General features: G+C 39.9%; 1 protein-coding gene across 1 annotated transcript in view; it reads left to right on the top strand.

Moving 5' to 3' along the window:
- LOC126419763 (cubilin-like) overlaps positions 1–27,458 on the top strand; it is a 753,686-nt gene that overhangs the window by 531,922 nt on the left and 194,306 nt on the right. Inside the window, exon 51 of the mRNA XM_050086938.1 lies at positions 4,166–4,431. Within this exon, the coding sequence (XP_049942895.1) occupies positions 4,166–4,431 (266 nt within the window). The remainder of the gene's footprint in view (positions 1–4,165; positions 4,432–27,458) is intronic.

Below are 27,458 nucleotides of genomic sequence, written 5' to 3'. Positions count from 1 at the left end.
GACTTGCTAGGTTGCAAAAGGCGAGTACAGCATTGATGTTAGTATATTTTGTCGCATTTTAGTACATCATACCTTCTTTTGAATTTTCACATTAACAAAGCCAAAATTACATTTTTCGCCCAAACTATAAAAATATGTCTGATCACATCACAGGCGTGCTTACTACTACTTCACTCTGCGGTAATAACCATATTCCAAAGGGTTTACAATTTTCCTTGGCAAATGAATTTATATTAGTTTTGATTATTATTTCATAAATGAATCCAGAAATAAACACAGTAGACAGTACTAGATTTTGTAATTAACAATAGAAATTTTTAGTGTGCTAAATAATTTGTAATTTACACTGTCTCTAAAAAAAATAATTTTAACTGTACATTCAGTCTAGTACTTATCAGTTGTTACATCAAAAATAAAGTAATTCCTTTTCATAAATTTTAGGTTGAAATATAACACATTATGTATAAAGCGCTGGCAGGTCGATAGAAACACAAACAAACACATACATACACACAAAATTCTAGCTTTCGCAACCAATGGTTGCTTCATCAGGAAAGAGGGAAGGAGAGGGAAAGACGAAAGGATGTGGGTTTTAAGGGAGAGGGTAAGGAGTCATTCCAATCCCGGGAGCGGAAAGACTTACCTTAGGGGGAAAAAAGGACAGGTATACACTCGCACACACACACATATCCATCCGCACATACACAGACACAAGCAGACACAGAAAAAGAAAACTGGAATAACATTGCCATGGATGGAGCTTGTGTAGTATGCATAACAGCTGCTAGAAGTGTTTTATGTAACTCATTGCCAGTTCAGTGCCAACTGAGTTTCTGACCTGGCTTTTCTGTTCATCTGCAGTGATTGTTTTTACTAACACTGTTCTATTGTTGTTTCATTTTTTATGAGGCAAGTTTAAGTAAACAATGTGCAGCAGTGAAATTTTGTTTTCTACTCGGTAAAAATGCTGCTGAAACTGTATTAGTGTTGGAAACAGCTTACCAAATGACTCTACGGGAAAGCTCAAGTGTACAAATGGTTTGCTGGAATGAAAATGGCAACATGTTGATAGATGACAAACCTCATCATGTTGATTGATGACAAACCTCATTCTGGACGTCAGTCAGCTGCCCAAATTGACCAAAAACTTGAAAAAATTCAAGAGCTTGTGCTCATAGACCATCAGCAGACTATCAGATCTTTTATTTGGAAGTTTTAAGAAGGTTGCACTGCAGTGTTAGTCAAAAAAGACCTGATTTGTGGCAGACAAGAGACTGGTTCTTCCACCACGACTATGCACCTGCATACGCAGCCATTTCTGTTAGGGAGTTTTTGGCTAAAAATAGCATGGTTCTGCGGCCCAAGCACCTTGCTCACCTGACTTGCCTCCGTGCAACTTTTTATTTCCATCCAGGAAAAGGGGCATGAAAGAACACTGATTTGACAGCATTGAAGAAGTCAAGAAAAAAATGTAGGAGGAGCCGTCAGCCATTTCTAAGGGTGACTGCAAAAAATGTTTTGAAGAGTGGAAGCACTGGTGGGACAAATGTATTAGTTGTAATGGAGAGTATTTTGAAGGGGGTAAGGTTCTTTTGAAAGCAATTTGAAAATCTATAGCTTTTAAAAAATAATACCTTTTATTGGTTACCCCTTCACAGCTATTGTAAATGCTATCGTAACGAAATTTGTAAATACACATGTAATGTTGTCAAAATTGTCAACAGAGATAACTTTTATAGTTTAAGACAAGAATCAATAGCTTAAAAAGTTGACATATTTATCTTCATTTGGGTCTCATATTTGGGATCAATTATGTCCTAGAAAATGGGCTTATTTTCTAGATCTATATATTCCCTTTCTCTTGTTTTATGTGCTGCATTTTTATATTTTTTTCCTTTCATGGGCTAAATGCCCCTGGAATTGCCTTACAGTTTTAAATCAGGTTTTGAGATCTCTGTTTTACCTTCATATAATCAATCTGAAACCCTCCAGTGTCTCTTCCTTGTATACAACCTGCTTTCGTGATTCTTAAACTAAGTGTTATCAGTGGTTGATTATGTTATGTACAAAATTGTATCAGACAGCTTTTCCTGTTCCATTCCTTCTCCCCCCCCCTCCCCCTGGGGGACTGATGACCTTAGCTGTTTAGTCCCCCTTAAACATCCCAACAAACCCCCCCCCCCCCCCCCCCAGTCCATGTTCTCCTACTAATCCTTCTCCTCCATTTCCTACCATCAAATTCCAGTCTTCCATCACAACTAAATTTTTGTCTCCTTTAACTGTGTGCTGTGTGAATAGTATTTTTTTTCCAGTCTCTTTAGCATCTGTGGATCTAGTTGGCAAATAAACATATACTACTGTGGTAGATGTTGGCTGCTTGTCTATCTTGGCTATGATGATATTCTCACTATCCTGTTCATATTAGCTTACCTATATTCTTATTTTCTTACTCCTTATTAAGTGTAATCCTACATTATCATTACTTGATTTTGTATAATAACCCTCTATTCCCCTGACCAGAAGTCCTATTCTTTGTGTTACAGCACTTTGCTAATTCTTACTATACCTAAATTCAACCTATCCATTTCCAATTTTATATTCACCAGCCTACCTATCTGATTAAGGGATCCAACATTCCACACATCAAATTATAAAATGCCAGTTTTGTTTTTCCTGATAACACGATCCTTACTTGTAGTCTCCCAGAGATCTTAATGCGTGACCACTTTACCCCCAAAATATTTTTTTGGAGAGGATCAGATCAGTCAATTATCCGTAACATTTCCCATTCATGTACTGAAAAAGCTCTTTCCCCTCTTCAGGAACTGTAAGCTAATCTTGTCTCTCCATGGGTACCCCTCCATTCTGGTTGCACCTACTGTAGAGCTATCTGAATTACTGAGGTACACAAGTGATCCCACGTGGGAAAGGTCCATGGTTCATTGGAGGGTTTTGTTAAATATACATAAATTAAGTGATCTAAAAGTAATTTCCACAATTGTCAATAAGAGTAGATTAGCAGCGTTCATACTTTGTTGTTAATATGCTTCATGTTAACTCCTCTTCAGCAGTTGCTTCTGCCTATTAATGTATAATTGGACTCATTCCAGATCATTGAAGGTTGTACCTCAAGGTGGGATTTACAAAAAATTATTTGTGAATTAATGATTCGTGAAAACAATTTCTATTTCAAGTACCTCATTTCATGCCTATTTTATGATTTTCTTTCCTAGTCATAAGACATGTTTTTCTGTCTCTAAAAATATAATGATAATATTATGAAAGTGATGATTGATACTCATCATACAGAGGAGATCTTAAGTCACAAATAGCACAACAAAAGGGCTGCTATACATTTAAGCTCTCAGACAAAAGGCCTTCTTCAAAATATAATATATTATTGACATTGCTGCAAAAATTTTTAAATCTCACGTTTCCTAGGCAGTAACTATTTCTGTACCAGACAACGTGTATTTTTTTGTTTTTGAATGCTGGTTGTAGTGCAATTTTCAATTGAATATCTTCATGTTTTTTAAGTAAATGATAAATGATTTTGCACTGTTACTCTAGCAGGGAATATCTCTTATGCACACAGTTCTAAGATTCTATCCCATACATTACTATTTCCAACTTAAGGTATGTTATTTACTGTATTATTTCATCATCTGTGTTTTGACACTTCATCTCCTCTTACAGTCACTTGCTGGTATGTTTCCCACAATTTTAGTTCTTTTTTATGGCTAGTACTACATCTACAACTTTAGATTATATTATATATCTCTTGCTGTTTTGTAAATAATCATATAATTCCTCTTGTTCAATAACTCTTCTCGTAGTATTGGATCGATCACTCTTGTCTCACAATACCTGTAACTGTTAATAAATGGATGATGGTGTGTAAAACCTGTTATTTCAGTTCAGTGATTTGGTTTATCGAATAAACTGTACTAAAATAATAAAATGATTTGCAAAAGTCCGCTAACATAGGCTAAATAAAGGAGACTTCAGATTTTCTGTGTTTATATTTATACTATTGTTTGTATATGTATATTACTATCAATTTGTTTCACAGTGTAAGGTAATTTACAGCTTCTGTTTCATTTCTATTACTTGTGTGTTCATTGTGCTTGTTAATCAAACCAATTTGGATGTCCATTTTCTGCAGGTGAAATCAGTGTGTCAGTGTGTAAAAATATTACATCACCAAAATACTTCAGCAGCCCATTTCCAACAACCAAAATTGTGGCCAGGCAGGATTCCATTGGAACTTTGCGCACATTACAGTTCTCTGGTCAATATTCTGTTTCTGATTGTGGAGGAGTAATACTTGGACCTGAGGCAAATATTACAAGTCCTGGTTACCCTTCACCACCATCCAAAAACATTCATTGTGCATGGGCTGTCACATATCCTGAAGGACAACGGATTAAGGTAAATTTATTCAGATTTTTCATCGTCCCCTGTTTTTTTGAGGAGTCAAAAAGCAATGTAAACAGTTAAATACTTTAGCACATCTTGTATGTGTAATAAGATTCCAAAGAAAGAAATATCTCTTCCTTCCTTACTTTCTCTTCATTTTTCTGTTCCCATTTTTATGTCATTAATCTTGATTTTTTACTGCGATATGTCAAACAGCAGCAAATACCACCATCAAATGTTTATTAAATGTGAGATTATGAACCTGTTGCCAAACCAACAAAGAATTATTCATAGAATTCAGACAATCTCTTTGAAACATGATGCAAAGCTTTCACATTACTGATTTTCCACTTTCCTGTTGCTATTTTATAACCTAGAATTTCACATAAATATAAAACTGATCTTCCCCGAGGTTGGCTTCTACCAGTTTTTCCATTCATCTGTAAATAATCTTAGAAAATAGATTAAGGAAAGGCAAACTTATGTTTCTAGCATTTGTAGACTTAGAGAAAGCTTTTGAAAATGTTGACTGGAATACTCTCTTTCAAATTCTGAAGGTGGCAGGGGTAAAATACAGGGAGTGAAAGCCTATTTACAATTTGTACAGAAACCAGATGGCAGTTATAAGAGTCGAGGGGCGTGAAACGGAAGCAGTGGTTGGGATGGGAGTGGGACAGGGTTGTAGCCTATCCCTGATGTTATTCAATCTGTTTATTGAGCAAGCAGTAAAGGAAACAAAAGAAAAATTCGGGGTAGGAATTAAAATCCATGGAGAAGAAATAAAAACCTTGAGGTTCGCCGATGACATTGTAATTCTGTCAGAGACAGCAAAGGACCTGGAAGAGCAGCTGAATGGAATGGATAGTGTCTTGAAAGGAGGATATTAGATGAACATCAACAAAAGCAAAATGAGGATAATGGAATGTAATCGAATTAAATCAGGTGATGTTACGGGAATGGGATTAGGAAATGAGACGCTTAAAGCAGTAAATGAGTTTTGCTATTTGGGGTGCAAAATAACTGATGATGGTCGAAGTAGAGAGGATATAAATGCAGACTGGCAATGGCAAGGAAAGTGTTTCTGAAGTTGAGTATAGATTTAAGTGTCAGGAAGCCGTTTCTGAAAGTATTTGTATGGAGTGTAGCCATGTATGGAAGTTAAAAGTGGATGATAAATAGTTTAGACAAGAAGAGAATAGAAGCTTTCAAAATGTGGTGCTACAGAAGAACGATGAAGATTAGATGGGTAGATCACATAACTAATGAGGAGGTATTCAATAGAATTGGAGAGAAGAGAAATTTGTGGCACAACTTGACTAGAAGAAGGGATCGGTTGGAAGGACATGTTCTGAGGCATCAAGGGATCACCAATTTAGTATTGGAGGGCAGCGTGGAGGATAAAAATCATAGAGGGAGACCAAGAGATGAATACACTAAACAGATTCAGAAGGATGTGGGTTGCAGTAGGTACTGTGAGACAAAGAAGCGTGCACAGGATAGAATAGCATGGAGAGCTGCATCAAACCAGTCTCTGGACTGAAGACCACAACAACAGCAACATAAAACTGATGGTGGTACTCAGTTGGTATTTCCAGTACGGACTACACGGTAACTGTACAAATCATAATGACTACTGATTTCCAGTCACAAATTTTATTTATTGTGACTAACTTGCCTATAAACAGGGAAACGCACACACACATTTATTCACACAAGCAGGCACACTTCACACACTCATGACCACCAACTCTGGCAGTTTGGACTGGAATGCCAACCTGGAGTTTCCATTGTTTCACTTGACTATAAATAAGATGATTTCATACTCTGTTACTCATAACATTTCACTGACTTCTACCTCCAGGTGTTATTTTGGTTTTTAGGTGTAGGTCACTAAACATAGTGTTGTTTGCTGGCTAAAATTAGTACTGACAAGCAGTCCACCAATGCTGAACAATGTCATTAGACTGTTTTTATCCTCTAGCTGCCATCAGCCAACCTCCTAGAGTCTTCTTAGAGAGCACATCTAATTCTTGTTATTCTACAAAGTACTGAAAGAAGGTGGAAGAACCAGAATAGAAAGTAATCTTATATGTGGAATAACCTCTTCTTCTTTGTCTTTTTCTACTTTATTCTTTTCAGTTCTGAGATTTGGGCAAAAGTATGATTTTTCTTCATTCCAATCATCTTTTTCTTAAAATTATCAGCACTTGTTTCATACTGTGTGATTTGTTTTTTACGACTTTTTTCACAAATTGGTTGTTATTTATTCTTTGAATGTATTTTTCTGCTTCCATGAGCCTTCCTGCATTCTCTCATTAATGTAGAATAACTTTAATTTGACCTTTATTTCACAGTTTGTTAATTGGTCTCTCTAAGGCTGAGTTACTTGTTCTTGAAAATTTCATCTTGACTAATTATTTTATCTATCTAGTTTACTCATACATGTGAATGTGTGTTTTTCCTTCTCACCCGGTCCAGTAAGTCTCCTCTGACTTGGCGTTCTGGGGGATTTTTCCAAACTCTCCCCATTTCATACACCTCACCACACCTTTTCCTTTAGCCTTCTTCCTTCTCATTCAACCCTTATGCCAGTAAAAGGAGCCACTGGCTCTGAAAGCTTACAAATTTCGGTATCTTTAGAAGTGTGTTCTCCTGCCTTCAGTTGATGAGTAGATTATTTTTGTATCCATCCAGTGATATATAGTTTACTTATGCAGCATGATTCACTGATCTATGTTGTACTGAAGTAACTGTTAAATCATGCAAAGTACCAACTGCACTAATGGACACAAGATTTCTGGCCGCTGTAAGGATTTGCATCAGCTGGGCAACTGAGAGATGGATTGCTCCCAAGGGAACTCAGATATCAAATTAAGAACTGTTGCATAACAGGTTTAACAGTGTTAAAGGAATGGTCATGATAAATGAGTCCTGGTGTTGGTCTACACAGATACCATTAATAGTATACTGCAAGGAAAAGAAATTCACTAGCTACTGAATTAAAATCATGGCCCTAGTGAATATAAGTTTATTATAATCATTCTCATTATGCACAAGTCATATAATGACATTAACATTGATCTTAATGAAGCACATAGGGAAAACAACATGAAATGAGATATGATTAGCACTGGGTTAACTTGGCAAAGTTCCAGAAAAGGCATTAGGGTTCAGAACTAATTATCAGTCTAATAAATTAATCGCATAAAACATAGCCATGGGTGGATACACGGTGATCATAGGATTGTACCAAATTGTGAAATGAAAATAGCATGCAAGTATCCTTGCTCCCCAAGTCATGGATGAGTCCTCACAAATATAATTAAGTGTCGAAAAATCTGTAAACTTCAGTCAATGCTGTCAGATAATCTCACCACAATCGCTGTGTAGAAAGGTAAGCTGTGTACAATGCAAGTGACTTCTCTCAATTATCTCTCCTGTCCCAATTCAGAGCAGAGTCTTTACCATGAAGATAATTCTCCAGTGAAAAATGTACACCAAACATTGGCCAATAACATAATTGTTAAGGGTCTGTCTAGCCAAGGAATCTATGAAAAATGATCTCCAATCAGCTGGCTTCCCACCAATGCTGTTTCTAGAGCATTCTGTGTCATGTTCCTACTACATTGATTGCTTTTTCAGTCAATCAGTATAATGTCTTGCCATGCACAAAATTTCCAGAAAGTCAGCTTCTAGCTCCCACACTCTTAGACTTTTTAAAAAACACTCAATGAGCACATCTCCCACTTTTTGGTGGAAGAATTCTGCACCCACTGGGGCTAGTATTGTTTTGATTTCAACTCCCTTTCACTGGGAGAGAGAAAACACGTTAAACAAGGCAGAATAGTGTCGCTTCCTTTGGGATGGCAGGAGATAGGGATCTGTTCAAACTGCTCACCACTCCACCTGCATTCTGAGTAGCCATTGAACTGAGTACAATGCTCTCTGCTAAGCATGCTTTTTGCCACCTAGGCCTGGTTGTAAAACTGCCATTTACTGGCTACAGGCAACTCTCCCATAATCCATTATTCTAGCATTTGACTAGATGCATGCTGCGTACACTGGCTGCCTATAGGTCATGGGAATAAATTTGCAGGGACTGACAAAATGGGTGGCTCAGATGTGTACTTGCACTACAGTTGACCTCAGTCACTACCCGTCCTCTTGTCGACAGGGGCTGATAAGTCAGTCTGTCTCTGAGGGAGTGTCACTGGAGGGATCTCAGCCTGCAGTCCCTGCTGTGGCTTATAACTGGCTCAAAAGACTGTGGCTCACAATTGATGTGTACTATTCCACATGTAGAAATTCCTAATTGGTATAGAGAAGGTTCATAGATAGGAATAGACAGGTTGACTATTACAGTCACTGATATCATTACTGTAGTTAGCATCAAGCATAAACTGATTGACAGGAAGATAACTAATTGTGATTAATGGAATTTATGTAATAAATATGAGGTGTGTCAGACTGATAATGGACTGACAACTCTCAATTGTCACGTTTAATTGTTGACTCTGGTGTTATTTTGTATCTCAGTGTTCTGTGTTTAACACTTCAAATAATTTAACATGTGTGCATTTTGTTGTCCATAATTATTTTTGTTTTTATAATTGATGTCACAGTGTGAATAGGTGAAATGTATTGTGTGTTGTACATTAATCATGAAGAATGTTCATGAAATTTACTGGAGATAATGGGACAGACATTTTAAAGATACAGGTCATATATTGTATGAAGTGTTACTTTTGATGTGTTCTAGTGTCATAGCCATAAATGGAGAGATGTGCGATTGCTTCTGGCACAGTTGCTGAGGTTAAAGACTACATTGAAGTGGACCTGGGGACAGGGACCACTTGTGTGCAAGGTTGGGTTGTGGCAGTGGCTAATCTGCAGGACAGTGGCAGTTCAAATAAAAAACATTAAAAGTCACATATTTTATTAAAATGAAAGCAATTGCAATCATAGCAACACAGTGCAATAGACATGTCCCCATTAAGCACATGGCGCTTGGCCAGGAATGGTGATACAAAGAGGTCGCTCATGGGAGATGCAAAGGTTGTGGAAGGCTGCCTGAGTACTTGCAGTGGATGACAGCCTCCAGTTGATGGATCTTGCTCTTGTGAGTCACGGCGCATCTCACTAGGGTGCCCATATCAGTGCAGAAGGGTGAGTCTCATTCTCCTGGGCTCCTGGGCAGGAGTCTGCCTCAAATACTAGGAAACATACTTTGTAACACTACTTGGATTGCAGTGTTCTTGCACACAACACTCTCCATTTCCATTCTGTATACCTCATACATGATTCGTGATCCAGTGTTCTTGAATCTGCATTACACGGGGTCATTTGGGTAGGTGGCTCTCCATCTAAGAGAGGAGAGAGCCGCAAAGAACGAAACCGAGAATCTATATTGTGACATCCCAGGTCACAGTAATTGAGCATTGTTTTTCGTGATATTGGTGTGCATGCTGTAGCATCCATTCTGCCGAAAAATGTCCTCAGATTGCTAGGAACTGCTTCAGTGAGAGGATTAGGTCCAGCTTAAAGATGTTATGCACTCCTAGCAGTTTTTCTGGCCAGTACAACTGTGGCTATGTTACGTTTAACTAGGTAATCCCTGTAATGGTGATTGCAGGTGGAATGTCAGTCCCATTATGCCACAAACTGCCCCATTAATTAATAAACCACTGCAGTGAATTTCTCTTCTCGCATGTGACTAGCCTGCCTCTAGCATTTTGCTACCACCACTATGGTGTTGTACATATACTAGATTCAGTTTAGCTCTCTTTGTTGGAGGTAGAGTTGAGGCTCCTGGATGTCATGTGGACAGCTCTGCCTGCCTGTTTTGCCTAGGAACAAGTGAGCTTCACATGTGCCTGTGCTAGTCTGAATCATTTGGGTTGAGCAAATTGTAATCCTGTCCCTCTGACAGTCATGGAGTTCCTCTGTCACCATTACTGCATGCCTGTTGACCTCCTTGATAACAGCAATATTTCCCGTGTTCTTACCTATACACATTTTCCTTAGGTTCTCAACCTTAATGAGCATCTATAGTTGTGCTTGGTGCGTCCTAACATCCACTCTTGCAATACGGTAGAATAGTGATAAATTTTGCTTGTTTGGCTCCTCAGTGAGTCCCGACTCCTGTAGTACCTCCTCCTGTGCCTTCCACAAACTTATCAGCTACTTCTCTGGTGCTAAGAGTGCTGAAAGTAACTGTCTGTGTACTGCATTGTGAATGGCTTCGTGCAAACTGACCATTACTCGTGCAGCACAAATGCTGTTGATGAACAATTTTAGTAACCTTGTAATTGTTACCCTGTGTCCAACACATCCACTCCAGTCTGCATAATGCCTAGATCACAGTTCACTGTGTCAACCAGTGGCTTCACATACTCCACTACCATACATACTCCACTACCTCAGTCTTCTTCCATAACAAGTGGATATCATTCAAAACCTCCTGTTACTGCAGATTATGCCAGTGCACCGTCCTGTTGTTCCCGTTTTTCATTACCTTAATTCGTTCCATGGTACCGTTCAGCTCCATGCTGTTGCTCTCATCCACTGTTCCGAACACGGTTTTTAATATCCTTCCACCAGCTTATAACCAACACCCCTTGCATTGCTGGAATGTGTGCTGCACCACATCTGTTCCATGCTGAATTTGTGCCCTTAATCATTCATAGGACTTGTGCATTTATTGTACTCCTACCACACTTCTCTGAATACACTTTTTCTCTCTGTTTCATGTCACAGTGCTGAAGACACATCCTCCAGTATCCTCACCTCACTTCTCACCTTCCTTGCATTAAAAATTAGCATCAAAGTCCATTAATGATGGGTGGTAGCCACATACTCTTGTCCGATAAACAGCACTCGGGTTTCCAGGCACTGATCTTGTAGGGCCCCCCATTCCATTCTCAGTGAACAGGTGAAGCACTGCCATGATTAGGACTCCTCACATCCTCAACTCCGACACTCTGCAATCTCATACCAGGGATCTGCAGTTACTCTCCCTCCCCCCTTCAGAAAGGTTTGTTGTCATGTAACTCACTTCTTACACATACATTGACCATAAACCCCAGACATAAAACTACAATAACTGTGGCACACAAAAACTTATTTTGTACCATGCTGCTTCCTGATAGCAAAATTTTCCAAACAACCACCAGTACCATAGCAGTGGTGATTTATAAAGAGAAGGGACATAACTTTATAAAATTTATAAACCAGAGGCATAGCAAGTTAAAGCATATATTAATTATTACTTACTGGATACTACATGTCAAAATATTATGAAAACGTGATGAAAAAATTTTTTAAACCCCTACTGTGTACTGCCCACAAAGAAAGCTGGAATCCCCAGTAGTGGGTGATAAGAGACCAAATTGATTACCACTGCTCTACACTTAAATGCAGCCTAACTTCATAATCACATTACAGCATAATACAAAATACACACACAGGTCACGTAGCATCTTCGTACTCACTCTTTTTCTCACTTCCTTTCTCCTTTTTCTTTGCTGTGGGTGTTCGTATTAATGGCAATGCATCTTGAGCACCTTTAAATGGCTGTAGGCATCCAGCGTGAACTGTCATTGTAGTTGGCAACTGAAGCTTGATGTCGACTGGTAATGTTGTTTTTATCACATGGCACAATCCCTTTTAACTTGTCCCAAACTTTTTATTTTTTGCGGTATAAGGGCTTGACAACATTACCAGCTGCCCTACCCTACAATGCGACAATTTCTCAGTGTATTTCCACACTACCTCTTGTCATTTTAGTGCTTTGCTGTTTGCCCTCTGTGCATGCCTCCACACCTCTCTTAGTATCTTGGAGAAATTGCGAACCATCTCTCAATCCCTACCAATTTCCAGTATATTATTAGCAAATGGTGAAGTAATCTTTCTTGCATATGCTACCAAATAAGGGAGTAGTGGAGTACTAAAGTGAAATTTTTAGATTAGGCTACCAAGGCAAATGTTCCCCAATAATTATGGTGATCGTTTACATAGCAGCATCACATTCTACCAGTAGTATTATGCAAATGCTCTGTTCTTCCATTAGTTTGTGGGTGCAGTAGACTAGTCCTTAATTTCCAAATCTACATCTACATACGTACTCCACAATCCACCATACGGTGCATGGCATAGGGTACCTCATACCACAACTAGCATCTTCTCTCCCTGTTCCACTCACAAACAGAATGAGGGAAAAATGACTGCCTATATGCCTCTGTACGAGCTTTAATCTCTCTTATCTTATCTTTGTGGTCTCTCCGAAATATAAGTTGGCGGCAGTAAAATTGTGCTGCAGTCAGCCTCAAGTGCTGGTTCTCTAAATTTCCTCAGTAGCGATTCACGAAAAGAATGCCCCCTTTCCTCCAGAGACTCCCACTCGAGTTCCTGAAGCATTTCCGTAACACCCGTGATGATCAAACCTACCAGTAACAAATCTAGCAGCCTGCCTCTGAATTGCTTCTGTCCTCCCTCAATCCGACCTGATAGGGATCCCAAACGCTTGAGCAGTACTCAAGAATAGGTCGTATTAGTGTTTTATAAGCGGTCTTCTTTACAAATGAACCACATCTTCCCAAAATTCTACCAATGAACCAAAGACGACTATCTGCCTTCCCCACAACTGCCATTACATGCTTGTCTCACTTCATATCGCTCTGCAATGTTACGCCCAAATATTTAATTTACGTGACTTGTCAAGTGCTACACTAGTAATGGAGTATTCAAACATTACGAGATTCTTTTTCCTATTCATCTGCATTAATTTACATTTATCTATATTTAGAGTTAGCTGCAATTCTTTACACCAGTCACAAACCTGTCCAAGTTGTCTTGTATCCTCCTACAGTCACTCAACGACGGCACCTTCTCGTACACCACAGCATCATCAGCAAACAGCCATACATTGCTATCCACCTTATCCAAAAGATCATTTATGTAGATAGAAAACAACAGTAGACCTACCACACTTCCTTGGGGCACTCCAGATGATACCCTCACCTCCGATGAACACTCACCATCGAGGACAACGTACTGGGTTCTATTACTTAAGAAGTCTTTGAGCCACTCACATATTTGGGAACCAATCTCATATGCTCGTACCTTAGTTAGGACTCTGCAGTGGGGCACCGAGTCAAACGCTTTCTGGAAGTCAAGGAATATGGCATCCGTTTGATCCCTTCATCCATGGTTCGCAAGATATCACGTGAAAAAAGGGCGAGTTGCATTTCACAGGAGCGATGCTTTCTAAAGCCGTGCTGATGCATGGGCAGCAACTTCTCTGTCTCAAGGAAATTCATTATATTCAAACTGAGAATATGTTCGAGAATCCTGCAACAAACCAATGTTAAGGATCTTGGTCTGTAATTTTGAGGATCCGTCCTTCTACCCTTCTTATATATAGGCATCACCTGCGCTTTTTTCCAGTCGCTCAGGACTTTACGCTGAGCAAGAGATTCACGATAAATACAAGCTAAGTAAGGAGCCAATGCAGTAGAGTACTCTCTGTAAAACCGAATTGGAATCCCATCAGGACCTGGCGATTTATTTATTTTCAACCCATTCAGCTGCTTCACAACCCCAGGGATGTCTATCACTATGTCCTCCATACTGGAAACTGTATGAGACTCAAACTGCAGTATGTCTGTATGATCCTCCTGCGTGAAAGATTTCTCAAATGCTAAATTTAAAATTTCAGCTTTCATTTTGCTGTCTTCCGTTGCCAGGCCAGACTGATCAGTGAGTGACTGGATGGAAGCCTTCGATCTGCTTACCGATTTTACGTAAGACCAGAATTTCCTTGGGTTTTCAGCAAGATCTTTTGCTAAGGTATGACAGTGGTAGTGGTTGTATGCTTTGCGCATTGCTCTTTTTACAGCAGCATGAATCTCTACTAACTTTTGCCTATCCTCATTCTCCCGATCTTTCTTGTTACGCAAGTGCAACTGTCTTTGCTTCCTGAGCATTCTCTGAATTGCGCTGTTAAACCACGGTGGGTCTTTTCTGTCCTTAACCCACTTTTTCGGCACATACTTCTCCAATGTGTGATTCACAATGTGTTTAAAATTTGCCCAGAATTCTTCCACATCCATCGTACCGGAAGTAAATGAAGTCGGTTCATTTACTAAGTGGGATGCTGACAAGTGCTTATCTGCTCTTTCTAGTAAGAATACTCTCCTAGCCTTCTTGACCAATTTTTTAACTTTCGTGACCATAGTTGTAATGACAACATCATGATCGCTAATCCCTGCCTCAACACTGACATCGTCGATGAGGTCTGGTCTGTTCATGGCTACCAGGTCTAAAATATTTCCATTATGCGTTGGCTGTCGATTTAGCTGCTCAAGACAGTTTTCAGATAATGTGTTCAAAAGTAGTTGACACGACGGCTTGTCTGTGCCACCTGTAATGAATCCATAGACATCCCAGTCTATACTAGATAGGTTGAAGTCGCCTCCGATTAATATAGCATGATCCAGGTACATATGCAATACAGAGTGTAGACTCCCTTTGAATGATTCTAGAACTGACACGGTGGAACCTGGTGGCCGGTAATAACACCCAACAATTAACTTTATTTCTCCTAGCCAGATAACTTCACAATCACACTCTACTTCGACTTCAGTAGACACAATATTTTTGTCAACTGCAATGAAGACACCACCTCCTACGGTGTCTAATCTGTCTTCCCGATACACATTCCAACCCTCACTAAATATTTCAGAACTTCCTATCTCAGGGTTCAGCCAGGTCTCAGTCCCAAGAATAATTTGTGTGCCACACGCTTCGTGGATGGCAGTAAATTCAGGAACTTTATTCCGAATATCTTGATAGCTGAAGTGTCTTTACACTGAGCGCGTTCTGATTTCCCTGCCTGCACGTTGACTGGTGAGTGTTCATCAGGACACCTCGCACTACTCCCTAGCCTAAAAAACCCCCATGTGCAAGTACTCTGCTACCCGAGTAGCCGCTTCCTTTGTGTACTGCACCCCTGATCTATCTGTCCTAGTTTCACCCAAATTTGAGCAACCAGTTGTTGGCCATTACTTCTGCCACCATAGTTGCTTAATGATTCGGAATGGTGATCAGTTCCATATGCCATGAGAAGCAGTTAATAATCATTGAAATGAAACTGTTTCCACTGGAGTAGTGTCAAATCGATGTAGGCTATCCATTATCATTTCAGATGGCCTAGTTACCTCTTGTAACAATTGTGATGGCACTTGCCTGTGGTTCATGTCCACTTACTGTGCACATTGTACACTAGCTATACGTATTAGTCCACTTCTTCATCTCATTTCAACAGTACTGTTTTTCCACCCTCCAATTTGTTGTCCTCTGATCTCCATGCTCAGGTAGCACGTTGTATGTTTCCCTTAATGCTTCTTCCTCAAACATAACTGGTACTACCACAAGTGTCCCCAACCTAGTTGACTTGAATGAAAGGCTGTCACACACACTGAACTGCACTTGTGTTATGTACAGCTTACAATCATTATCAGTGACTTGCACTGCTTGCCATTCAAAAAGACCATGGCTCAGTTCCTGTACTGTAGGCGCCCTGGTGGTCCCGCTCGACTACGGTGGACTGGAGGCCGAGCGGCGACCTCTCTAGTTGTCAGGGTGCTAGGAAATGACTGTGGACGGCTCAGACACGCCAAAGAAACATTATTAATTCATAACACCTTTATTCCTGCTGAGTACAATGTGGCCTGCGTAACACAGGTTGGATGAACTTGGTGATATCAACGACCTTCCCCGAGTCCTCGTTGACTCATAGCGATGACACCAGCTCCGGCACCAGTCTTGCTAGCGCAGCGCCGCGTGCTCTGACATAGCGGCGGAATGCCCTTACTTCCGCCGCGCATGGCGGGCGGTGCCCGCCTGGCCGCCCGGGTCAGAGGTGGACAGCTGGCCGCTGTGTGTAGGAGGCTCCGGGTTGGAGTCCCAGTGCTGTCGGCATGAGAGGCATTCTCGTAGTGCAGAGTGTACTCTGTCCCACCCTGTCTTCTTCCCTGCTCCTTCTGGTGGCTCGTCTGCGGTGGATGGGCGGAGCGGGCCGCAATCCCCCAGCGTCGTTGGCTCACCCGGTACGTGACGGCAGATGCACAGGGCCTAGGCCCCACACGATCTCAACGACGGCTCACTGATGTGGTCAGCATTGGCGGCAAGCGAGTCTGCCGCGATGTCTGCTAATCCTGGGTTGATGATTGACAGCAGCAGCAGAGAGGACCAGAGCTGGTACTGTCCCCACATGTCTGCTGCTGGATGGGCCGCCCTTACTGCAATATCTCCTTAATAAAGATTAACATGTCGATCACCGAGCTTAGCGCTATGCAGCATCCCAGTACACATCTAACTGCGAGTGCCTTGTTGCTATCAAAGCTGGCGTATTTAAAGGAAGCATGAGCAACGTCCTGACGTCATGCTCGTTTGTAATGAACGCATTCGTTCCACTCATACTGCTGACTTATCTGCTGTACTCGCCCCTTAGATGTTCTTGTGACAGAGCTACGTGTTGTTACGAGAGACTTATGCAAAGTTGTGAAATGCTGTACAGCTGATGCTATACCTCAGTCTTACACTCTACAAAAGTCTCCGTCTATAACACAAACCCACGCGCTAACCAATTCTCTCTCGCCTGTTGTGTGTAACCAGGCCATTGCTCCTGCGTAATGACACATTCCGATACATGTGCAATCCTCTTACCTCTTGGCTAACCTACTGCCTCTGGCTCTCGGCATAGGCAACGAAACTTTGACAATGTTCCACATTTCCAACTCTTTACTATTCCGCGACACTACAGTACTACTGCTACCTTCGTGTTCATATCATCTGTATTACCGTGCTTCTTTCCTGGCTTATGCACAGCTTCATAATCCAGTTCACACAAACTCAACACCCACCTTGTGGGCCTGGTAGAAGGGTCCTTCAAACCTAATAACCATTTTAGAGGTGCATAGTTGGTTAAAACCAGAATTTCTTTCCACAAAGATAACAATGAAAATACAGAATTCCATACATTAAGCTGAACATTTTTTCTGGGCTCAGTGTCAGAGCTTTATCCAAGCCCATAATGTGGTTTGACACTCCTTGGTCTACTTGAATTTCACACCTTTTTTTCAATAGTTGTTTGAGTTGCCTGCAATATCTGCAAACTCCTTGACGAATCTCCAGTAATCATTGGAGACCCACAAAAATGTCTGTAGCTCCTTACTTGTCTTAAGAACAGGAAAGTCCTATATTGCTTGTACCAATCTTAGGCCCTTTGTTATCCCTTCTTTACTAATTACATACCATACCCAACTTTCTCCAAGGAAAATGATACTTCTCTGTGCTTAATATAAGATGTGCAATACATTACCTTTTAAAAACATCTCTTAATCATTGTATATGGTCTCCCACATCCATCAAGAAAACAATTATATCATTAAGGCACACCAATCACTGATGAAGTTTCAACCCTCTCAGTACCCCATCCATCAATTACCAAATGTTGCTGGGGTCTGCAGATGCTGGTCCCCTGAACCTCTAACTTAAAGTACCCACTCCTTACATCCCCAGTAGAGAAGTACTGGCACTGTCCCAGTTACCAGTTGTCACCATGATGTTGAGTATTGGGTACACATCTATCATCGTTTTACTATTAAGATATTGATAGTCACAGCAGAATCTGTGTTTCAGGTTGTTGTTTGATGAAATTCTCCATAATTGTCTGTAAATGTCAAGGTATATGGCGCAGTTCCTGATATAATGATGCTTCATTTCTGTTGGAATTTGGTATTATGTCATAGGCGTCTCTGGCAACAGACTTTGAGGATAAAATAAATCCTCGAATTCTAATAGCAGCTTCTTCATCTCTGTCTTTTTCATTCCTTCCAGATGCTCCATCATCTTTAGTAGCATATGCAGTTTTAGTGGCAGACTGTGTCTGACCATGGTTCACATTTTGCATGTCCCAATCATCTTCCTCTAGAATTACTAAATTCATTACTAACAGTTCCTTTGTTAATTTCATTTCATCTGTGTCAAAATTTTGTAAATTCACAGGTAACATTTTTCCGTCTCTCTCCCAAACAACATGATGTGTCCACTACATTGTTCTCGTCTAGTGGTTCTTTTATAGACAACATATCGACAGGCAACTTAGGTTCTAAACACACCCAAAGAAACTTTCCAGTGCCCTCTGGCTTAATATCAAGCTAATCAAGACTTAGTGATTTTGTACACAATTCGGCCGATATGTCCCTAAGTTAGATGAACCTTGCTACAATACTCCACAGTTTCCCCTAGTCAGAATATCATCCCTCTAAGTTCCATCATATGTCACTGAAGGCCAATTTTGACATGTTGTTCTAACAGAAAGTCTAACCCCAGAATCATGTTGTAATAGAACACATTACATTATCATCTGCAGGAAGTGTTCCTGCGATAGAAGGATATCATCAGGAATGCCACAGGGAAATTTGATAGGACCGAGAGTGAGCAGCAATCTGCAGGTGTTTACTGAGGTAGCTGTGGTGCACAAAATTTCTTGTTTGTGTGATGAGTGGCAGCTTGCTCTTAACATAGAAAAATGTAAGTTAATGCAGATGAGCAGGAAAGACAACCCTGCAATGTTTAAGTACAGCATTATTAGCATATTGCTTGATACCGCCATGTTGATTAAATATCTAGGTGTAATGTTGCAAAGCAATATGAAATGGAATTATCCTACAAGCTTGATAGTAGGATAAGCAAATGGTCGACTTCAGTTTGGGCAAATTTTAGGAAATTGTGGTTCATCTGTAAAGCAGACTGCATGTAGGACACTAGTGGGATCCATTCCTGAGTACTTCTGAAGTGTTTGGGATCCCCAACAGGTTGGATTAGAGGAAGACATTAAAGCAATTCAGAGGCATGCTGCTATTTTTATTACTGGTAGTTTCAATCATTATGCAACTGCTACAGACAGGATTCGTGAAGGACTGGCAGTTAAAGCTGATTGCAGAACTATTCTACTGCCACCAATGTACATTTTGCTCAAGGACCACAAATGTAAGATAAGAGTAATTAGACAATGGAAAATCCAGGATGGAATAATGACAGTATTATGGAAAGGATAATTGCTACTACTCGCCATATAGAGGAGATCCTGAGTTGCAGATATTGACAACATTGTTTGACAGTCTTTTTGTTGGGCCTATCTGCTACTCAGCATCTCCTCTGTGTGGGGAGTAGCAACTATCCTTTTCATCATAGTGTCATAAGAAAAATTAGGGCTCATACAGAGGCATATAGACAGTAACTTTTCCCTCACTCTATTAGTGAGTGGAACATGAAAGCAAGTAACTGGTATGATACAAGGTACCCTACACCATGCATCATATGGTGGCTTGCGGATTATGTATGTAGATGTAGATGTTGATACTTTGCTTAATGTAGATGTTGATATTTTGCTTGCATAAAGCACTACTTCCACACATTGTTCAAACTGAACACCCACAACCTGAAAATGTAATATCACTTACCCTAATGTCTTTATGTCATTGTCCCTCACCCCACATGGCCTGTAGTGTGGTGGATTCAATTGCTTCCAACCTATAAGGTCCCGATTTGCCACTACTGCAACATAACAGGAACACCGCTTGGTGGACTCTCTTGTGTTCTCTCTTGTGTTTTTGCCTGTCGTCTTCTGCTTAGCTAGCCTTGCCATTATTTCTACCATCCCATTGTTGGTAACTGCTGACACCATTTGAACTGTGTCCAAGGGGTATACATTCTGGGACAACCAGGAAATCTGGGAAAAATTTTGGAATTTTTTCATCCGGGAAAGACCAGGAAATTTTTTAGAATTCCAGGAATTTGTATTGTTTTAGTATTCAGTTACAGTTATGTAATTTTAACTGGTGAGAAATGACACTCTAACTAAGAATTTTACTTTAGCCCACTGCAGCAATAAAACATGAATGAGAGAATAACAGAAAAATAAAATTCTAGTTCCAAATAAACAGCGCCATTTATAGCATCAAAGCACAATACACTCAAAAGCATCTGCCAACAACAAAATGTTTCAAATGCTTTAGGATGAGGACTAAGCAATACTTCATAACAACAGACTGCTTTCAGTGAGCATGATGTCACAACTGTTTACATTTATAACAGGTGACAGGAAATTATTGTCAGTGGTCGTTTGGGAAATGTTTCCTTTTAAGCAAGATGAATTATTTTATGTGTGAGAATATGTAATGAATTCTTAAATCACAGAGCATTTGACTCTCATTGAAAACTTAACCACCATTAATGCCACTATTTAAAATTTTAGTGGGAAATTTATCTAGTTTGCTGCATACTAATCTCGTGGTTCTGTTGAATGCCTCCTTTGCTATAACAATGTGCATTTTCACTTCCTGGTTGCATCTCAAGTCCTCAGTGGTCATTCTCCCAAGACATTTAAATGCTCTTACTTGACTAGTAATAACTTCTCATATCTTAATATTTTCCAGCATCTCCTTCATTTGCCAATTGCCATATTCTGTTTTTTCTGTATTGATACGCATTCCATATTCCACACAAACCTCATTCAGATCATTTTATTTACAGTTTGTTCATTCTCTGCCACTAATAGTGAGTTATCAGTAAATCTTATACATTCTGTCCTCTTTCCACCAATACATACTCCTCTTTTCCCATCTAAGCCATTTGCAATAACTTCATCCATGTATAAATTGAGCAATAAAGGGTAGAGGAAACAACCTTGTTTAATACCCCTTCCAATGCTATTTCCTTCTGACATTTCATTTCGAATCCTTATTCTTACTTACTGTTGTAAATATAGATTCTGTGCCATTGTTTCTGCTTCAAGTTTACTCCTTTTCTCTTCAAAATATACACCAGCTTCTTCCATTGTACTATGTTGAAAGCTTTTTCCATGTCAGTATAAGCAGCATAAATTTTTCTGCCTTTCAATATACCTTTCCCCTATGATTCTTAGCAGGTCAGTAGTATCTTTGTTCCTTTTCATCTTCTAAATCTCAGCTGTTTCTCCCCAGTTCACCTATCCATACATAAATGTAGTAGCTGGATTATTATGCAATACTTCAGGTCCTGTCATCATTTTCTTGTTACATGAAGAGAGCATTATGAAGGTTACTCTCCAGTAGGAGGAGGACTCAACTTTCTACACACAGTGATTTATCATGCAGTGCTTGGTTTAGTGTGATTAATTCCTGGTTATAACATGTGCATTTATGGTTGTGTAAAATTCTGAAGCTTTCAATGTGATGTTTAGAAAACTGTGGCAATCAAAATGATGTGTTGAGCATAAACTCTGAAGGTGAGATGCACAAAATTGTGGGATATGCCATTGTGTAGTCTACAATTTTATATATATTAGCTTTACAACTTATGCTGCTATTTTCACACTTGCGGAAATAATAATCCAATCCTATGATGAATCAACTTACATTTACAAAAACAGAGTAGCCTAGTGGAGTGACATGTAGCACTGCCCGTACGAGCAAAAGTAAGATCAACGAGCCCAACAGCTGCATCTGCAGTGAGACATGTCATCTGATGATGCCACATGTTCAACATTAGTCATCATTCTAGGGATACATTTGTGACTCCATGTGTATTATATCAAATTACTCATCTCAGCTTCATTTACATCACTTTGGGGGTTTTAGATGTTAATAAAATTCTAGTGCTAGTGCTAGGTTACGTGATGCACAGGTAAACAGTAGTGAGTGGCTGTATGTTTGCACCAAGAAAAGTATTGTCATCTACTATAATCAGTCCATAAACTATTTGCAAGATTGAATAAACCAAGCATGTTGGTGGGAATGGATGACCATGGAGGCCAGATGCACACTATGTATCTATGTTCACTGTTGTGAGCAGCACTTTGCAGGAGATCTCATCTGGAAATCCAGTATTTATCACTGATAATTTTTTTTTCTATAAAAATAATTTTGTTGATGGTTTATGCAGCAGGATACAATCTTTCTTGGATTTCTGTCATCTATACTATTTGCTTATTGAAGGGCCTTCACAACACATCTGTGGCCTTTGCAGATTCACTGTGATATGATGGCTGTAAACCACCATTATTTATTCATCGTCAGTATACATGTAGGCCCCTTTCATGACTCCTCAGAGGCGAAGTATCATTTGTGTGGCCCACTTTCTTACTGTACCTCAATTCTTTCAGCTTCTACGTATAGAGACATGTGGAAGATATCTTGTAAGTGAAGCCCACCTGAGGCCTGTCAGTTCTGGTATGGCACATTCATGCTGCCTGTAATGATGTTGGCTGCAAGCTGATGTATTTAAACAAGTGGAGAAATTCACACTGCAGGTTGTGCAAAGTACCACAAGTTACCTAGGTGACAACTCAGGTTCCTCCTCTAGGATGCACATCATGGTTTCATCCCCTGGAAATTACTATGTACAGTAAGTAAAATCATCTCCAACTTCTTTGAAATAGTTTTCCTGAACATATGTCTGTCCAACCTCAGCTTTGTTCATTATTCTCTGAGATACTGTCTCCCACAGTTTTTCCATACTGTTCAGTTTTGTACCTTATACATCTTCCAGCTGACATATGCTGATGAGCTGAATCATTATGACCATCTGCTTAATATCATGTTTGTCCACCATCAGAATTCATTACAGCAGTGGTTCTGAATGGTGTGTATTCAGTAATTCCTTGGTAGGTTTCCAGAGGGAAGGGGTACCATATTTCTTCACACTGGTCACATAATACCCGTAAATTATGAGCTGGTGGTTTGTGGCCACACAGATTTGTCCCAGATGTATTTCATTGAGTTCACATGAGGTGAATTTGATAGCCAATACATCAATGTGTGTTCGCTATCAAGTTCCACATAGCACTGTAGCCCTTCTGGTCTTATAACATAGGCAGTTATCATGCTGGAAGATGCCATTGCAGTTGGGGAAGGCATCAAGCATGAACGGTTGAGGTGAATGTCCCCCATACCATAATATCCTTCAGCCTGCATCCATGGTGCGTGCTATAGTTCACCTGAATGATGGTGCATCCAGACATGATCATCAACCTAGTGTACAAGAAATGTGATTCATCAACCAAGCAAACACAAAAGATTAGGGGTCTATTAATCATTGGCAGTTCAAATGTACAGTGAATGATGGTACATTTTAGGGGAATGGCAGCACGGGACAGGTGTACCCAGTGTGTATGCCTGGAGGCCTCATTCAACATGTTGAAGAGGCTATTCCAGCAGCCCTTGAGGGAACAGGCTGCGACCAACTGCAGGTTGTGGTGCATGTTGGAACAAATGATGCCTGTTGTCTAGGCTCCGAAGTCATTCTTGGGTCATTCTAGCAACTGGCAGGGAAAGTTAAGAATACCAGCCTTGTATGTGGAGTTTCAATGAAGCTCACAATAGGTAGGATTGTTCCCAGAACAGATTGTAGCCCTTTGGTTCTGAGTTGAGTGGAAGGACTGAACCAGAGACTTCAATGGTTCTATGACAAGCTAGGTTGTGACTTCATGGACTTGAGAGCTGTAAGGCCACCTAAATAGGTCAGGTGTGCACTACACATAACAGGCTGGCACTCAGGTAGCTGACGGTGTGTGGGATGCACTCAAGGGTTTTTAGATTAGGTGATGCACCATCCTATCCAGATAACAATAGCTGTAGGAAACCCAGAAGTATCAGTATAATATCAAAAGAAATGCCTCCCTGGGGTGAGAGTATTAAAATTCTAATGATAAGCTGTCAAAGCATTCTCAACAAGGTGTCAGAGTTTGAAGTGCCCATGAAAAGTAGTGAATCTCACATAATACTAGGTACAGAAAGCTGTTTGAAACCTGAAATTGATAGCAGTAAGATCTTTGGGGAAAATTTAAGCATATATTGAAAGGATAGGCAAATGGGAAATGGAGGTGGTGTATTTGTCACAGTAGACAAAAATTCCAGATCCACCGAGATAGAAATTGAAGCTGCATGTGAGATTATCTGGGCAAGACTCAATATCAGGGGTGGGCATAAAATGATTATTCGATCCCTGAAAACTTCAGAGGAAACCTGAGTTCACTTGTTCTCAAGTTCCCCAATCATACTCTGATCTTTTGTGGAGACTTTAATCATCCAACAGTTAATTGGGAAAGTTACAATTTTGTTAGTGTAAAACTTTACTAAATGCCTTCTCTGAAAACTACCTAGAACAAATAGTTAGGAACCTACTCCAGATGGAAATATATTGTATCTAATGGCAACAAATAGATCTGACCTCTTTGAGGATTTCCACATCAAAACTAGTTTCAGTGGCTATGGCGCGGTTGTGGCAACAATGATTACCACAGTACAAAGGAAAACTAAAACAAACAGAAAGATATATATTTTCAGTAAAGTAGATAAAAATTCAGTAATGTCACATGTCAATGAGGAACTTGAAACTCTTGGTACAGGTCAGGAGCATGAAGAGGAACTTTGGTCCAAGTTTAAAAGAATAGTTGACCACACACTGGATAGATATATACCCAGTAGAACAGTTCATAGTGGGATGGAACCTCCATGATATACAGTCACTGTAAAGAAACTCCTAAAGAAACAGAGATTAGTGCACAGTAGGTTGAAAACAAAGTGGAGAGATACTGAATGAAACACGTTTGGCTGTCAAGAGAGCAATTTGTGATGGCTTCAATGACTACCATAACAGAATATTGTCAAATGACATTGCACAAAATCCAAAGAAATTCTGGTCGTATGTAAAGACTGTTAATGGCACCAAAGTTAGTGTCCAGTCCTAGCAAAACTGATGGTAGCAAAGGAAAAGCTGAAATGCTTAACTCTGTTTTCAAATGTTTTTTGAAATGAAAAGCCCAAGAGAACTGCCCCAATTTAATCCTTGTACCACTGAAAAATGAATGAAATAAATGAAATAAGTATTAGTGTCAGTGGTGTTGAGAAACAGCTGAAATAATTAAAATTGAACAAAGTTCTAGGTCCCGGTGGAATCCCTATCAGATTCTATACTGAATTTGCAGCTGAGTTAGCCCCTATTCTCATTGTAATCTATTGTAGATCCCTCAAACAAAAAACTGTGACCAGTTCTCGGAAAAAGGCACAGCTCACATACATCTACAAGAAGGGTAGTAGAGCCACAAAACTACTGTTCAATATCCTTGACATCAGTTTGTCGTAGAAACTTAGAACATATGCTGAGTTCAAACACAGTGAGGTATCTTGAACAGAATGACCTTCTCAATGCCATTCAGCATGGTTTTCAGAAACATCGATCATTTGAAGCCCAACTCACACTTTTCACACATGACATACTGCAAGCTTTGGATCAAGGCAACCAGGTAGATGCAGTGTTCTGTTTTCTGAAAAGCATTTGACTCAGTGCCACACCTGCACTTATTGTCAGAAGTACGATCATATGGGTTATCAAGTGAAATTTGTGACTGGCTTGAGGACTTTTTGGTAGGGAGGACATAGCATGTTATCTTGGATGGAGAGTCATCATGAGATGTAGAAGTAACTTTGGGCATGCCCCACAGACATGTGTAGAGACCCTTGCTGTTAATGTTGTGTATTAATGATTTTGCAGTTAAATCAGGCTTTTTGCAGATGATGAAATTATCTATAATGAAGTACTATCTGAAAGAAGCTGAATAAATATTCAGTCAGATCTTGATAAGATTTCAATGCAGTGCAGAGGTTGGCAACTTGCTCTAAATGTTTAGAAATGTAAAATTTGGCACTTCACAAAACAAAAAAACATAGTATCCTATGACTATAATATCAGTGAAACACTGTTGTAATCGGACAGCTCATACAAGTACCTGGGTGTAACATTTAGTGGGGATATGAAGTGGAAGATTGCAAAGGTTCAGTCAAGGGTATAGCAGGTGGTAGACTTTGGTTTATTGGTAGAATTCTGGGCAAGTGCAATTGGTCTTCAAATTAGATTGCTTACAAATCACTCATGCCACCCATTCTAGAATATTGCTCAAGTGTGTGGGACCCATACCAGATAGAACTAACAAGGGGTATTCAATGTATACAGAGAAGAGCAGCACAAATGGTCACAGGGTTGTTTAATCAGTGGGAAAGTGTCACAGAGATACTGAAGGAATTGAAATGTCAAATTCTTGAAGACAGGCATAAACTCTCCCAAGAAAGTCTGTTAACAAAGTTTCTAGAACCAACTTTAGATGATTACTCTAGGAATATACTACAGCCCCCTTCATATACCGTATTTACTCGAATCTAAGCTGCACCTGAAAAATGAGACTCGAAATCAAGGAAAAAAAATTTTCCTGAATCTACGCTGCACCTGAAATTTGAGACTCGAAATTCAAGAGGAGAGAAAAATTTTAGGCCGCACCTCCAAATCAAAACAAAGTTGGTCCATTGTAATATGAGACACAATGTAGGTCGAATGAATGACGATACAGCTACAGTAGTTTGGTTCGAGTCGTAAGTTTAGCAGTTAAGCTTAACCAGGTAGCCATTGCTATGCGTCAGGTGCTCCGTCCGTATTTATATGGGTGTTGTTGTTGTGGTCTTCAGTCCTGAGACTGGTTTGATGCAGCTCTCCATGCTACTCTATCCTGTGCAAGCTTTTTCATCTCCCAGTACCTACTGCAACCTACATCCTTCTGAATCTGCTTAGTGTATTCATCTCTTGGTCTCCCTCTACGATTTTTACCCTCCACGCTGCCCTCCAATACTAAATTGGTGATCCCTTGATGCCTCAGAACATGTCCTACCAACCGATCCCTTCTTCTGGTCAAGTTGTGCCACAAACTTCTCTTCTCCCCAATCCTATTCAATACTTCCTCATTAGTTATGTGATCTACCCATCTAATCTTCAGCATTCTTCTGTAGCACCACATTTCGAAAGCTTCTATTCTCTTCTTGTCCAAACTATTTATCGTCCATGTTTCACTTCCATACATGGCTACACTCCATACGAATACTTTCAGAAATGACTTCCTGACACTTAAATCAATACTGGATGTTAACAAATTTCTCTTCTTCAGAAAC

The sequence above is a fragment of the Schistocerca serialis genome, chromosome 9 (genome assembly GCF_023864345.2).
Source record: "Schistocerca serialis cubense isolate TAMUIC-IGC-003099 chromosome 9, iqSchSeri2.2, whole genome shotgun sequence".
Lineage (NCBI taxonomy): Eukaryota > Metazoa > Arthropoda > Insecta > Orthoptera > Acrididae > Schistocerca > Schistocerca serialis.
The sequence above is the reverse complement of the archived record's forward strand: the minus strand, read 5'-3'. Positions and strand labels throughout refer to the sequence as shown.